Genomic DNA, 15,153 nt, shown 5'->3' on the forward strand with positions numbered 1-15,153 from the left:
TCCCTGACGACCATGTGTGCGGGAAGTGTATCCAGCTGCAGCTACTGGCAGACTGCATTGCGGCGCTGGAGCTGCGAATGGATACATACTGGAGCATTCGCGATGCTGAGAACGTCGTGGATAGCACGTTTAATCAGTTGGTCACACCGCAGGTAAAGGCTGCACAGGCAGGAAGGGAATGGGTGACCGTCAGGCAGAGTAGTAGGCGCAGGCAGGTAGTGAAGGGGTCCCCTGTGGCCACCCCCCTCTCAAACAGATATACCGCTTTGGATATTGTTGGGGAGGATGGCTTATCGGGGGAAGGCAGCAGCAGCCAACTTCCTGGCACCATGGGTGGTTCTGCTGCACAGGACGGGAGGAAAAAGAGGGTAGAGCTATAGTAATAGGGGATTCTATGGTAAGGGGAATAGATAGGCATTTCTGCGGCTGCAAACGAGACTCCAGGATGGTATGTTGCCTCCCTGGTGCAAGGGTCAAGGATGTCTCAGAGTGGCTGCAGAGGATTTTGGAAGGGGAGGGTGAACAGCCAGTTGTCGTGGTGCATATAGGTACCAACGATATAGGTTCAAAAATGGGATGAGGTCCTAAAAGCTGAATATAGGGAGTTAGGAGGTAAATTTAAAAAATAGGACCTCAAAGGTAGTAATCTCAGGATTGCTACGAGTGCCACGTGCTAGTCAGAGTAGAAATAGAAGGATATTTCAGATGAATACGTGGCTAGAGGAATGGTGCAAGGGGGAGGGATTCAAATTCCTGTGACATTGGAACCGGTTCTGGGGGCGGTGGGACCAGTATAAACTGGACGGTTTGCACCTGGGCAGGACCGGGACCGATGTCCTAGGGGAAGTGTTTGCTAATGCTCTGGGGGAGGGTTTAAACTAAAATGGCAGGGGGTTGGGAACCTGTGCAGGGAGACATAGGAAAGGGAAACGAGGATAGAAGCAAAAGACAGGAAGGAGAAAAGCAAAGGTGGCAGTCAGAGAAATCAAGGGTTTAAATCAAACATGGCCGCAGTAAATAATAATTCTATAAGGTGTAAGAGTGTTAAAAAAACAAGCCAGAAGGCTTTGTGTCTTAATGCGAGGAGCATTCGTAATAAGGTGGATGAATTAGCTGCGCAAATAGAGGTAAACGGATATGATATGATTGGGATTACGGAAACATGGCTCCAGGGTGGCCAAGGCTGGGAACTCAACATTCAGGGGTATTCAATATTCAGGAAAGACAGGCAAAAAGGAAAAGGAGGTGGGGTAGCATTGCTGGTTAAAGAGGGGATAAACACAATTTAAGGAAGGATATTAGCTCTGATGATGTGGAATCTGTATGGGTAGAACTAAGAAATACCAAGGGGCAGAAAACGTTAGCGGGAGTGGTATACAGACCCCCAAACAGTAATGCGGAGGTTGGAGATGGCATTAAATGGGAAATTAGAGACGCGTGCAATAAGGGCACAGCAGTTATCATGGGTGACTTTAATCTACATATAGATTGGCCTAACCAAATTAGTAACAATACTGTGGAGGAAGAATTCCTGGATTGTATACTTGATGGTTTCCTAGACCAATATGTCGAGGAACCAACTAGAGGCCAGGCCATCTTAGACTGGGTATTATGTAATGAGAAAGGATTAATTAGCAATCTTGTTGTGCGAGGCCCCTTGGGGCGGAGCGATCATAATATGATCGAATTCTTCATTAAGATGGAGAGTGAAATAGTTGACTCGGCGACTAGGGTCCTGAATTTAAATAAAGGAAACTACGATGGTATGAGGCGCGAGTTGGGTAGGATTGATTGGGGAATGTTACTTAATGGGTTGACGGTGGATAGGCAATGGCAAACATTCAAAGATCGCATGGATGAACTACAGAATTTGTTCATCCCTGTTTGGCATAAAAATAAAACAAAAAAGGTGACTCAACCGTGGCTAACAAGGGAAATTAGGGAAAGCATCAGATCCAAGGAGAGGACATATAAATTGGCCAGAAAAAGCAGTAAACCTGAGGGTTGGGAGCAGTTTAGGATTCAGCAAAGGAGGACAAAGGGATTAATTAAGAGGGGGAAAATAGAGTATGAGAGTAAGCTTGCAGGGAACATAAAAACTGACTGTAAAAGCTTTTATAGATATGTGAAGAGTAAAAGATTGGTGAAGTCAAGCGTATGTCCCTTGCAGTCAGAATCAGGGGAATTTATAATGGGGAACAAAGAAATGGCAGACCAATTAAATACATACTTTGGTTCTGTCTTCACAAAGGAGGACACAAATAACCTCCCAGAGATGTCGGGGAACATAGGGTCTAATGAGAGGGAGGAACTGAATGAAATCAGTATTTGTAGGGAAATGGTGTTAGGGAAATTGACGGGTTTGAAGGCCGATAAATCCCCAGGGCCTGATAATCTACATCCTAGGGTACTTAAGGAAGTGGCCCTAGAAATAGTAGATGCATTGCTGGTCATATTCCAAAATTCTATGGACTCTGGAACAGTTCCCATGGATTGGAGGGTAGCTAATGTTACCCCACTGTTCAAAAAAGGTGATAGAGAGAAAACGGGGAATTATAGCCTGACATCGGTAGTGGGGAAAATGCTAGAGTCCATTATAAAAGATGTAATAGCAGAGCACTTGGAAAACAGTGACAGGATCGGTCAAAGTCAACATGGATTTACAAAAGGTAAATTGTGCTCGACTAATCTACTAGAATTTTTTGAGGATGTAACTGGTAGAATAGATAAGGGAGAACCAGTGGATGTGGTGTATTTGGACTTTCAGAAGGCTTTCGATAAGGTCCCGCATAAGAGATTAGCGTGTAAAGTTAAGGCACATGGGATTGAGGGCAAGGTACTGACTTGGATAGAGAACTGGTTGGCATACAGGAAGCAAAGAGTTGTAATAAATGGGTCTTTTTCCGAGTGGCAGGCAGTGACTAGTGGGGTACCGCAGGGATCGGTGCTAGGAACCCAGCTATTCACAATATATATTAAATGATGATCTAGACGAGGGAACTAGATGTAATATCTCCAAGTTTGCAGACGACATAAAGCTGGGTGGGTGTGTGCTGTGAGGAGGATGCCGAGAAACTCCAGTATGATTTGGACAGGTTGGGTGATTGGGCAGATGCATGGCAAATGCAGTATAATGTGGATAAATGTGAGGTTATCCACTTTGGTGGCAAAAACAGGAAGGCGGATTATTATCTGAACGGCAATAGATTGGGAGAAGGGGAAGTGCAACGAGACCTGGGTGTCCTTGTGCACCAGTCGCTGAAGGTAAGCATGCAGGTGCAGCAGGCGGTTAAGAAGGCAAATGGTATGTTGGCCTTCATAGCGAGAGGATTTGAGTACAGGAGCAAGGATGTCTTGCTGCAGTTGTACAGGGCCTTGGTGAGACCACATCTGGAGTATTGTGTGCAGTTTTGGTCACCTTATCTGAGGAAGGATGTATTTGCTATGGAGGGAGTGCAGCGGAGATTCACCAGACTGATACCTGTGATGGCAGGAATGACGTATAAGGAGAGATTGGGTCGATTGGGCTTATATTCGCTGGAGTTTAGAAGAATGAGAGGGGATCTCATTGAAAATTATAAAATTCTAACAGGACTAGACAGACTAGATGCAGGAAGGATGTTCCCGATGGCGGGGGAGTCCAGAACCAGGGGTCACAGTCTAAGGATAAGGGGTAAGCCATTTAGGACTGAGATGAGGAGGAATTTCTTCACCCAGAGAGTGGTGAACCTGTGGAATTCTCTACCACAGAAGGCAGTTGAGGCCAATTCATTAAATATATTCAAGAAGGAGTTATATATATTTCTTAAGGCTAAAGGGGAGAAAGCAGGGACAGGGTACTGGGTTGGATGATCAGCCATGATCTCATTGAATGGCGGAGCAGGCTCGAGGGGCCGAATGGCCTACTCCTGCTCCTATCTTCTATGTTTCAATGTTTCTATATCTTGTCAAGTAGCTGTTTTTGATGTAGGAACCTGGGCAGTTAGCAACACAGGAACAGGAGTAGGCCATTCAGCCCCTGAAGCCTCTTCTGCCATTTAATGAGATCATGGTTGATCTGTATCCTAACTATATCCACCTTGGCTCCATATTCCTTAATATCCTTGGCTTGCAAAAAATCTATCAATTGCAGATTTAAAATGATTAATTGAGCTACCATCTACTGCTTTTTGTGGGAGAGGGTTCCACATGTCTACCACCCTTTGCGTGAAGATGTGTTTCCTAACTTCTCTCATGAATGGCATGGCTCTAATTTTAAAGTTTCTCTCTATCTGCCTTCTCAATTCCTTTCAAAGTCCTAAAAACCTCAATCAAATACAAGCCTAGTTTACAACAACAACAGAAAATGCTGGAAACACTCAGCAGGTCAGGCAGCATCGTGGAGAGAGAAACAGAGTTAATGTTTCAGGTCGAGGACCCTTCATCAGATCCGCAGTATTTTGCTATTGTATTAGTGTTTAGTTCACAAGCCTAGTTTATGTCATTTCCCCTCATAATCTAACCTTTGGAACCCTGGTTATGTCCTGGTGAATCTGCACTGCACTCCTTTCAAGGCCAACATATCCTTTCAAAGGTGCGGTGCCCAGCGCTGTAAACAGTACTCCCGATGTGGTCTAACCAGGGCTTTGTATAGCTGTAGCAAAATTGGTCACTGCTAACTCAAGCAGACCAGCGGTATAACTAACCTCAGAATTTAAAGTCACAATTACAGTAAAATATGTCTATATAGCAGAATTTTGAATTTGAGCCCCAATAATTTGAGGCTGTTATATTGGTGTGCGACAACAATAATAACAGACGCATAAAGTACACATTTAGCTGGTAGGAGAACCTGGCAACTAACTGTAGCTCCTGTCTCAAATTTCCAAGTTCAAGGCCTGTTTTGCCTATTCACCAAAACAAATAATCTATACTTATTGAACAGTAATATTTATTTGCCAGTTGGTAAATTTTGTAAATAGTCTAGGTTAATTTTCCAGTGGTCCTACAGTACAAAAACTTTTAGTCAAAACAAAAAACTTTCCTTTGAATATAGTCTCAGTTTCATCTGCAATGACAGATTGCAAATTTAAGTCATCACTTTAATGCAAAGATGTCTGTGCAGAAGTTATTTTGAAGTACACTGCTACATATAATGATACAAGAAATTAATTAAGGGGCAAATAATCAATTGAGGTCACACAAGTAAAATTGTGTACTCATTTTGTTTTAAAACATAGAGAATCCTGCCTGCAGTATTCAAAGAGAGGCAAGATCATTTACTTCATTTAAAAAAAAGCATGTTTGCAACCCTTAAAGATTGTACCTAATCTATTTCTGTAATACAACACAGAAGCAAAATACTGTGGATGCTGGAAATTTGAAATAAAAGCAGAAAATCCTGGAAATACTCAGTAGGCCAGGCTGACCTGAGTATTTCCAGCATTTTCTATTTCTGTACCACAAAGGCATCAAGGGGTATGGGGAGAGAGCGAGAATATGGTGTTGAGATAGAGGATCAGCCATGATCATATTGAATGGTGGGGCAGGGCCGAATGGCCTACTCCTGCTCCTATTTTTCTATGTTTCTAATGTATTTTAAAGTATGTATTTCCCATTACCCTAGGAATACAGTGAATTAGTAATATACAGTTCTGCAAGTTTTGTCGTATTGGAATTTCTATATAAAAAATTATTACTTGAAAGAGAAGTGGACGTTTTGAAAGCTAATATGGTCCTTTACTAATTTTGGTTATTTGCATTTTATGGAAATCAACATAGCAAATTGCCTATATTTTATTAATTATTGGAGTGCTATGGATTACTATTATATGGTTTTGCTAGTTTTATTTAATTATATCTTCGAATTTCTAAAAAAAAAGTTTCCTGAAAGAAAAGTGAACATTTTGAAAGCTTTTTCCTGTTATTTGCATTTTATGGAAATTGCCTATTTAAGTTTAAATTATGTGTGGCTCTTTTGTGAGGATTGTGCTTCTTAATGTATTCACAATTTTGATTTCAGCACATATACATGATTTATTCAGAACAAAATCAACTGGTCAGCAGACTCGAAAGGAAACCAATTATAACCATTGCAAGTTACCACAATGGGTAAGAAATCTTATTTATTTATTACTTTACTAGCTGGAGTGCCCGGCGGTGCCGAGGGTTTTTTCAGGGCATGTTGTTATGAAAAAAGTAGAAATAATTTTTATTATATATAAATGAGCTTGTCTGTCTGTCTGTGTGGGGGGGGGGGGAGGAGGAGGGAATGGGGGAGGAGGGAGGGAGGGAACGGGAGGGGGAGGGGGAGTGGGGGGTGGGAGGGGGGGAGTGGGAGGGAGGGAACGGGGGGAGGGAGGGAACGGGGGGGAGGGGGAGTGGGGGGGGAGGGGAAGGGGGAGTGGGGAGGGAGGGGGAGGAGGGGAGGGGAGTGGGGAGGGAGGGGGGGGGAGTGGGGAGGGAGGGGGGAGGGGAGGGAGGGGGAACGGGGGGGAGGGAGGGAATGGAGGGGGGGAGGGAGGGGGAACGGGGGGGAGGGAGGGAATGGAGGGGGGGAGGGGGGGAACAGAGGGGGGGAGGGAGAGGGAAGAGGGGGGAGAGGGAGGGGGGGAGGGAGGGAGTGGGGAGGAGGAGGGGGGAGTGGGGGGAGGGGGAGGGAGGGGAGTGGGGTGGGGGAGTGGGGGGAGGGAGTGGGGGGGGAGGGAGTGGGGGGGAGGGAGAGGGGGTGGGGGGGAGGGGAGGGCGGGAGGGAGGGGGAAGGAGACAGTGAGGGAAGGAGGAAGAAACCGGGCAGCCCAGACTGAAGATGGCGCTGTTCGGGCCCACATTGAAGTTCCGCCATGATCAAAGATGGCATCACGAGGAAATTGTCGTGCCGCCAGGATCAAATATGGCGCTGTTGTTTCGCTACATTGAACTGCTGCCAGGATGAAAGATGGCCGGGCCCAGTTGCCGGGGTAACCCTCCTCGAACTGCTGCCAGGATGAAAGATGGCCGGGCCCAGTTGCCGGGGTAACCCTCCTCCCCTCCCGATCTCCAGAGCCGGTTGGCAGGTTAACCCTTCCCCCCCCTTCCGAGCCCGCGCCCCGCTCTCCCGAGAGCCCCCCCCCGTCCGAGCCGGCGATGGCTCCGCAGAGCTCCGTGCTACCCCACGCACTGACATGGCCCCGCCCTCCCGAGTTGGCTTCAAGCGAGCTGGCTTGAAGACCGCCGAGCGGGGAAGAGAGAGGGACGGGCGCAACCGCCCAGGAGACCCCGTGCTCCCGCCTGAGTCAGTGGACGCGGGAGCGACGAGTTGGGGGGGACCGAGGAGAGGGGGGGGACGGGGGAGACCGAAGGGGGGGGTGAGGGGTGGGAGGAGTTTGCCACAAAACAATTGCCTAGGGTCCAGCATGGTTGGCAACAGACGCCCAGGCTTCGAGGCCTACCTGCAAAAACGGGGAAAGGTAGGCAAATTAATGAGATTAGATAAAAGATTTAGAAAGTAATTAACTTTTTTTAAAAACAATTTGTGTTTTAAAAGCAACTTTTTTTTTAAAGACGCAGAAAGCGGGAAAAAGAAATGAAAAGTTTGGAATCAAGATGGCGGCGACTCACCTCGGTTCAGAACGATAAGGCCCGCCCACACACGCACCGATTGGTCGACCGTCAGGTCACCGAAGCGTAGGATTGGTCAATCGTCACGTCACGCGACTCTAGGATGGCCCGCCCGCACGCGCCAGGAACCCGCCCCCGCCATGCAGCGATTGGTCGACCGTTGGGTCGCTCGACCGTACGATTGGTCGACCTCGACGTCACTCAATGCGAATGAGCAGATAATGAGCGGAATTTTGAACGTTTTTTGGATACCGCGGGCACAATTTTTGTCTCACCGAAACGTAAATATGCTTACGACCGTTCTGGAATCGTAAGCTTTCTTTTGATGTAACACACGTGTAGGTACGCTCTATAACTTGAGAGTGTATAGCCGGACAGACAGACAGACGGAATGACAGAAGAACCGCTTTATATATATAGATAGAAGATAGAATCATAGAATAGTACAGCACAGAAGGAGGCCATTCGGCCCATCGAGTCTGCGCCGGCTCTTTCGAAGAACAATCCAGTTAGTCCCACTCCCTTGCTCTTTCCCCATATCCCTGCAATTTTTTTCCCTTCAAGTATTTATCCAATTCCCTTTTTTAAGGCTACCATTGAATCTGTGTCCACCACCCGGTCACTCATTGCATAAAAAAAACTTTTCCTCATGTCGCCTCTGGTTCTTTTGCCAATTGACTTAAATCTGTGCCCTCTGGTTATCGACCCTTCAGCCATTGAAAACAGTTTTTCTTTATTTACTTTATCTAATCCCTTCATAATTTTAACAACCTATCACATCTCCACTTGGCCTTCTCAGCTCCAAGGAGAACTAGCAATGCTAATTGACATTCATAAGAGGCACTATTTATAAGCTTGTCTCCTCTGCAACCTTGGTAGTGCATACTGCTCTTTCTCCATTTGAAAATTCTGTTCGAATTCAGCCCAGATTGTTTTCACTGAAAGTCTGCTCTTTCTGCTGGCTATTAAACAACAACAACAACTTGTATTTATATAGTGCCTCTAACCTAGTAATGCGTCCCAAGGCGCTTCACAGGAGCATTATAAAACAAAATTTGACACCGAGCCATATTATGGCAGATGACCAAAAGCTTAGTCAAAGCGGTAGGTTTTAAGGAGCGTCTTAAAGGAGGAAAGAGGTTTAGGGAGGGAATTCCAGAGCTTGGGGCCTTGGCAGCTGAAGGCACGGCCACCAATGGTCGAGCGATTAAAATCGGGGATGCTCAAGAGGCCAGAGTTAGAGGAGCGCAGATATATCAGAGGATTGGGTCAAAATCCTGGAACTCCCTCCCTAACAGCACTATGGGAGTACTTTCACCACACAGACTGCAGCAGTTCAAGAAGGCAGCTCACCACCACCTTCTCGGGGGCAATTAGGGATGGGCAATAAATGCTGGCCTTGCCAGCGACGCCAACATCCCATAAACGGAAAAAAAAAAAAAAAATTGTGGGGCTGGAGGAGCTGGGAGGGGCGAGGAGGGATTTAAAAACAAGGATGAGAATTTTAATATCAAGGCATTGCTTAACCGGGTGCCAGTGCAGGTCAGCGAACACGGGTGATGGGTGAATGGGACTTTGTGAGAGTTAGGACATGGGCAGCAGAATTTTGGATGAGCTTAAGTTTACGGAGGGTAGAACATGGGAGGCAGGCCTGGAGTGCGCTGGAGGTGCGGGTTGAAGGGCTGGTGACCATGAAGGATTTAAACAGAGCAATGAGAATTTTAAATTGAGGCGTTGGGGGACCGGCAGCTAATGTAGGTCAATAAGGATGGGTGATGGGTACGCAGAATTTGGTGTGGAATAGGATACGGAAAGCAGCCTTTTGGAATCAAAAACACAATTTCTAAATTTGGGTATGACACAAAATTGGGAGGGGGGGATAGTCAATACTGAGGGCTGCAACAAATTGCAGTACAAGAAGACATTACTGAACTTACAGAATGGACATATAATTGGCAAATTAATTTCAACACAGAAAAATGTGAGGTATTACATTTTGGTAAGAAAAATAAGGAGGTCACGTTATTTGGAAAATGATCTAAATGGGATGGAAGAACAAAGGGATCTCAGAGTATAAATACACAAATCGCTAAAAGTAGCAATGCAGGTTAACAAGGTCGTTTAAAAAAAAAAAAAGCAAACCAAGCACGAGGGTTTATTTCTAGAGGGATAGAGTTGAAAAGTAGGGAAGTCATACTAAACTTGTATCGAACCTTGGTTAGACCACACTTGGAGTACTGTGTACAATTCTGTTCACCATATTATAAGGATGTAGACGCACTGGAGGGGATGCAAAAAAGATTTACAGGGATAATAGAACTGCAAGGTTATACCTATCAGAAAAGGATGAACAGGCTGGGTCTCTCTTTCTCTTGAAAAGAGAAGGCTGAGGGGTGACCTAATAGAGGTCTTTAAAATTCTGAAAGGTTTTGATAGAGTGGACACAGAGAGTGTGTTTCCATTTGTGGGGAAGAGCAAAACTAGAGGCCATCAATATAAGATAGTCACCAAGAAATCCAATAGGGAATTCAGAAGAAACTTCTTTACCCAAAGAGTGGTGAGAATGTGGAACTCGCTACCACAGGGAGTGGTTGAAACTAATACTATAGATGCATTTAAGGGGAGGCTAGATAAGCATATGAGGCAGAAGGGAATAGAGGGTTATGCTGATAGATTTAGATGAGGAAAGACGGGAGGAGGCTCGCGTGGAGCATAAATGCCGCCATGGACTGGTTGGGCCGAATGGCCTGTTTCTGTGCTGTATATCCTATGTAATACTTCTAAGTGCCACCCAAGGGCCAGGATCACAGTAGGTGGTTGGCTGTTCATGCTCCTGAAAAGGCACTTGGAACTGAGGTGGCTCTTGTCTCATGAAAGCCTGCTCCTGGCGGGGAAACACTGCTGGTTACATCTCTGGAGCTTGTTCCTGAGCAGCCTGGTGTCGCATCTCCTGTTCCTTTCCATAAACCTAATACTGTGATCACTGTTTCCCAAATGCTCCCCCACTGAAACATGAGCCATCTGCCCCACTTCATTCCCCAGAACCAGATTCAGATCTTTTTCCTCCTTCGTTGGGCTGGAAACATACTGATCAAGAAAGTTCACTTGTACATATTTCAGGAATTCCTCCCCATTGCCCTTAACACTGTTATTTCATCAGTCTATGTTAGGATGATTGAATTCCCCCATTATCACTACTCTATAGTTCTTGCATCTTTATGTAATTTGCCTGCAAATATGTTCCTCTGTCTCCTTCCCACGATTTTGTGACCTGTAGTAGTCACCCAGCAGCGTAATAGCTCCTCTATTGTTCCTTAATTCGAACCAAATAGATCCTGTCTTTGAACCCTCAAGTACATCATCTCTTTCCAGTGCTGTAACAGTATTTTTGACCAATACTGCCACCCCCTCCTTCCCCCACCCCCCCCTCCCTATCTATCCGGAATACCTTGTAACCAGGAATATTAAGTTCCCAATCCTCCCCTTGTTTGAGCCAGGTGTCTGTTATTGCCACTATATCATCATCCCATGTGGATGCAGCTCACCAACCTTATTGACCACGCTCCGTGCATTTATTACACACATGCACTCCAAACCGATCTCCCCTGTCTGATCCCTCCTATTTCTGAACTACAGTACTCTTTTTTTATTCTAATGCTGTTTGTCTCTCCCAATCCTCTGTGTACCTTGTTTCTCCTCTCTCGTGCTTCATCCTGGGTCTCCACCCCCACAGCTCATTAACTTCACCGCAAGGAGATTGGTCCCAGCCCTGTTGAGGTGCAATCCATCCATCTTGTACATGTCCCTCCTGCACCAGATCTGGTCCCAATGTCTCAGGAATCTGAAGCCCTCCTTCCTGCACCATTTGTCCAGCTATGCATTAACTTGCCTCATCTTATTATAACACTCTTGCCTTTGAGTCAGAAAGTTGTGGGTTCAAGTCCCACTCCAGAGACTTGAGCACAAAAATCTAGGCTGACATTCCCAGTACAGTACTGAGGGAATGCTGCACTGTTGGAGATGCCATCTTTCGGATGAGACGTTAAACCAAGGCCCCATTTGTCTCCTCGGGTGGATGTAAAAGATCCCATGGCACTACTTTGAAGAAGAGCAGGGGAATTCTCCCCAGTGTCCTGGCGAATATTTATCCCTCAATCAACATCACTAAAAAAAAAACCCAGATTACCTGGTCATCATCACATTGCTGTTTGTGGGAACTTGCTGTGCACAAATTGGCTGCTGAGTTGCCTACATTACAACAGTGACTACACTTCAAAAGTACTTCATTGGCTGTAAAGCACTTTGGGACGTCCCTGAGGACATGAAGGGTGCTATATGAATGTAAGTAATTCTTTCTATACTCACTGTACAGAGAAAGGATTTTTAAAATATATTTGTACTTAAGAGTTTCCATATATGTATCTTTTACAGAGGATATTTTAAACCTATTTAGTACATGAATTTTAGAATTTTTGATATATGTGACACTGTGCATAATCCAGAAATTACTGCCTTTGAGGTCCTGCTCTTTAACTTCCTCCCTAGCTTCTGAAACTCTGATTGCAGAGTTTCTTCCTATGCTGCTGCTTCCAACATGGACCATGACTTCTGGCTGTTCCCACCCCCCGCAGAATGTTCTGCACCTGTTCTGTGATAATGGTACACTGGTAAAGAAAAGCTAGGCTTCCCAGATAAAGAAAGACAGACTTGTATTTATATAATGCATTTAACAAACTCTGGGCTACCCAAGGTGTTTTACAACCAATTTAGTACTTTTTTGAAATGTACTGTTGCTTTGTTGGAAATGAAATTTTTCAAAGAATGAGGAAGAGCAAGTAAGCAATTAAAAAATAAATCTTTTCTTGATTCTGGTTTTGTAGGTTTGGTGCAAGTCTGTGAATTAGTTCAAAAAATTTACTGATTGCTTTTGTGTTTTATTAAACCAGTGTTCAAGTTCAAATTGTGAACGTGCAACTGCAGGACCCCTTCCAACAGAACCAGCAGATGGCAGCGAAGGTATGACCAAGAACACACACTTCCAAATTGGTTTAGTGGCACGTTGTGAGAATGTAAATATGTGCAATGGGCTCATGATTTACCATATTTTAGTTTAAAACGTGTCTCCCACAGCTTGTGTCCTCTTCCAATGAAGAGAGCAGTATGGTACAGGCTGTGAGTTTACTTGTAATTGTTGCTTCATGATTAGTCCACAGGAAATGCAATTTCAAGGGAAGAGGGCAGATGATAGAATTCATTGCTGCTTTTTCTGGGTGAATTTTGTGCTGAAAATCTGATATTGGTTGTATAGCAACATTTGATTAATTTTGAAATTAGAAGCATAGGAACAGGAGTAGACCATTCAGCCCCTTGAGCCTGTTCTGCCATTCAATTACATTGTGGCTCAACTGTATCTTAACTCCATTTACCCGCTCTGGTTCCATATCCCCTAATACCTGGCCTAACAACAACCTATTGATCTCTGTTTTGAAATTTTCAATTGATCTAGCCTCAACAGCTTTTTGGGGTAGAGAGTTCCAGATTTTCACTAGCCTTTGTTTGAAGAAGTGTTTCCTGACTTCACCCCAGAACTGCCTAGCTCTAATTTTAAAGTTATGCCCCCTTGTTCTGGACTCCCCCACCAGAGGAAATAAATAGTTTTTCTCTCTCTATCCTATCAAATCATTTAATCATTTTAAACACCTCATGCAGATCACCACTTAATCTTCTATACTCAAGGGAATATATACCTAATCTATGCAACCTGTGCTCATAATTTAGCCCTGGTATCATTCTGGTGAACCTGCGCTGCGCCCCCTCCAAGGCTAATATATCTTTCCTGCGGTGCCCAGAACTGAATGCAGTACTTCAGATGCAATCTAACCAGAGCTTTATACAACTGTAGCATAACTTCCACTCCGCTGTATTCCAGCATTCTTGAGATAAAGGCTAGCATTCCACTAACCTTTTTGATTGATTTTTTTGTATCTGTCCTTTTTTGTACCTGTCCACTAGTTTTTAGTGATTTCTGTACATGGACCCCGAAATATCTCTGCTCCTCCACAGTTCCTAGCTTCTCACCATTTAGAAAATACTCTAATCTATCTTTCTTAGGTCCAAAGAAATGACCTCACACTTCCCCACATTGAACTCCATCTGCCACAGTTTTGCCCACTCACTTAATCTGTCAATGTTCCTTTGAAACTTTCTGCTCCCATCTACACTGCATACTGTGCCACCTAACTTAGTGTCATCAGCAAACTTGGATTTGCGGCTCTCTATTCCTGCATCTAAGTCATTGATAAATATAGTGAAAAGCTGAGGCTCCAGTACAGATCTCTGGGGGACATCACTGGTCACATCCTGCCAATTGGAGTACAGGACACTTTGTGTTATCCGGAGGCTAAGCTCGAGCCACCGGCAAAAATCAGGAGCCGTTTTGTTAGGTTTTTTTTCTTCTCGTGGCTTTTTTTTCCAACAGTCAGGCTCTGGAAAGTCTCTCTGAAGCTGTTGCTAAGCTACAGAGACACTTCCAAGGTACGGGCTGACTGTTTAGAAGCTGTTGCTAAGCAACAGTGTTTGTTGTCAGATACGGAGATGAAAAGCTCCGTATGCTTCAACATTAACGCTGGTGTGTCTGGCAGTTTTGAGGGAATGGCAACAGATGTTTTGTAGAAAGGTAGCTATGACTGTTTAGGATTAATTATGATTATGTGACTTGCTATGAGTAGCTTTGCATAAAAGTGTAATTTGAATTCTCATGTTTTATAGGAAATGATATTTTGATTTCCCAGTATACCAGAGGGCAGAAAGAAGCAATGAAAGCTATAATCAAGCGGTAAGTTGCTAAGTGCCAATTTTAATATCTTGTCATACTGTTTCTGGGGAAGGAAAAAGCAAAAATCTGCACATACTTTCATCTTCAGCCACATCCCTGCTCAGTAATGTGAATTCTACTTGCAGTTTGAGAAAAATAAGTTTTATGGGTCAAAAGTAAATCACTTTTTTGTTAGCTATGGATGTGCTGGCTCAGAGTGTACTTAACTATGTAAATACATTAAGCTATAGATAGATGTATTCAACTAATATCCTTTTTATTGATTTACACAAATCAGATTTAACTCTTTATTTGAGTCCATCTTTTTAATGAAAGAAAGAATTGCATTTTCTAGCACCTTTCATGACCCTAGGATGTCCCAAAACACACTATAGCCAATTAAGCACTTTTGAAGTGTAGTTACTGTTGTAATGTAGGAAACGCGGCAGCCAATTTGTGCACAGCAAGTTCCCACAAACAGCAATGTGATAATGACCAGATAATCTGTTTTGAGGATAAGTATTGGACACTGGGGATAAATCCCCTGCTCTTCTTCAAAATAGTGCCATGGGATCTTTTGTGTCCACTTGAGAGAGTAGATGGTGCCTCGGTTTAACGTCTTATCCGAAGGACAGCACCTCCGACAGTGCTGCATTCCCTCCCTTTAATGGTGTAGTAAGTGATAATTACTGCTGAACAACCTCTCTGGCCCTGAAAAATTAATTTGACGTGTGGAGTCTCGTTCCCTCATAAGAAAATTA

The 15,153-nt window shown here is 44.4% G+C and overlaps 1 protein-coding gene across 4 annotated transcripts in view; it reads left to right on the forward strand.

Annotated features, from left to right (window-relative positions):
* Positions 1–15,153, forward strand: part of kiaa0586 (KIAA0586 ortholog) — a 674,053-nt gene that overhangs the window by 1,314 nt on the left and 657,586 nt on the right. For all 4 annotated transcript variants that reach the window (XM_086003275.1, XM_086003276.1, XM_086003277.1 and 1 more), the window contains exons 2-4: positions 6,002–6,090; positions 12,525–12,594; positions 14,347–14,413. In XM_086003275.1, the coding sequence (XP_085859401.1) occupies positions 6,002–6,090; positions 12,525–12,594; positions 14,347–14,413 (226 nt within the window). The remainder of the gene's footprint in view (positions 1–6,001; positions 6,091–12,524; positions 12,595–14,346; positions 14,414–15,153) is intronic.

This window comes from Somniosus microcephalus, chromosome 12 (genome assembly GCF_052327205.1).
Source record: "Somniosus microcephalus isolate GS21.2 chromosome 12, FLI_Smic_1.0, whole genome shotgun sequence".
Taxonomy (NCBI): domain Eukaryota; kingdom Metazoa; phylum Chordata; class Chondrichthyes; order Squaliformes; family Somniosidae; genus Somniosus; species Somniosus microcephalus.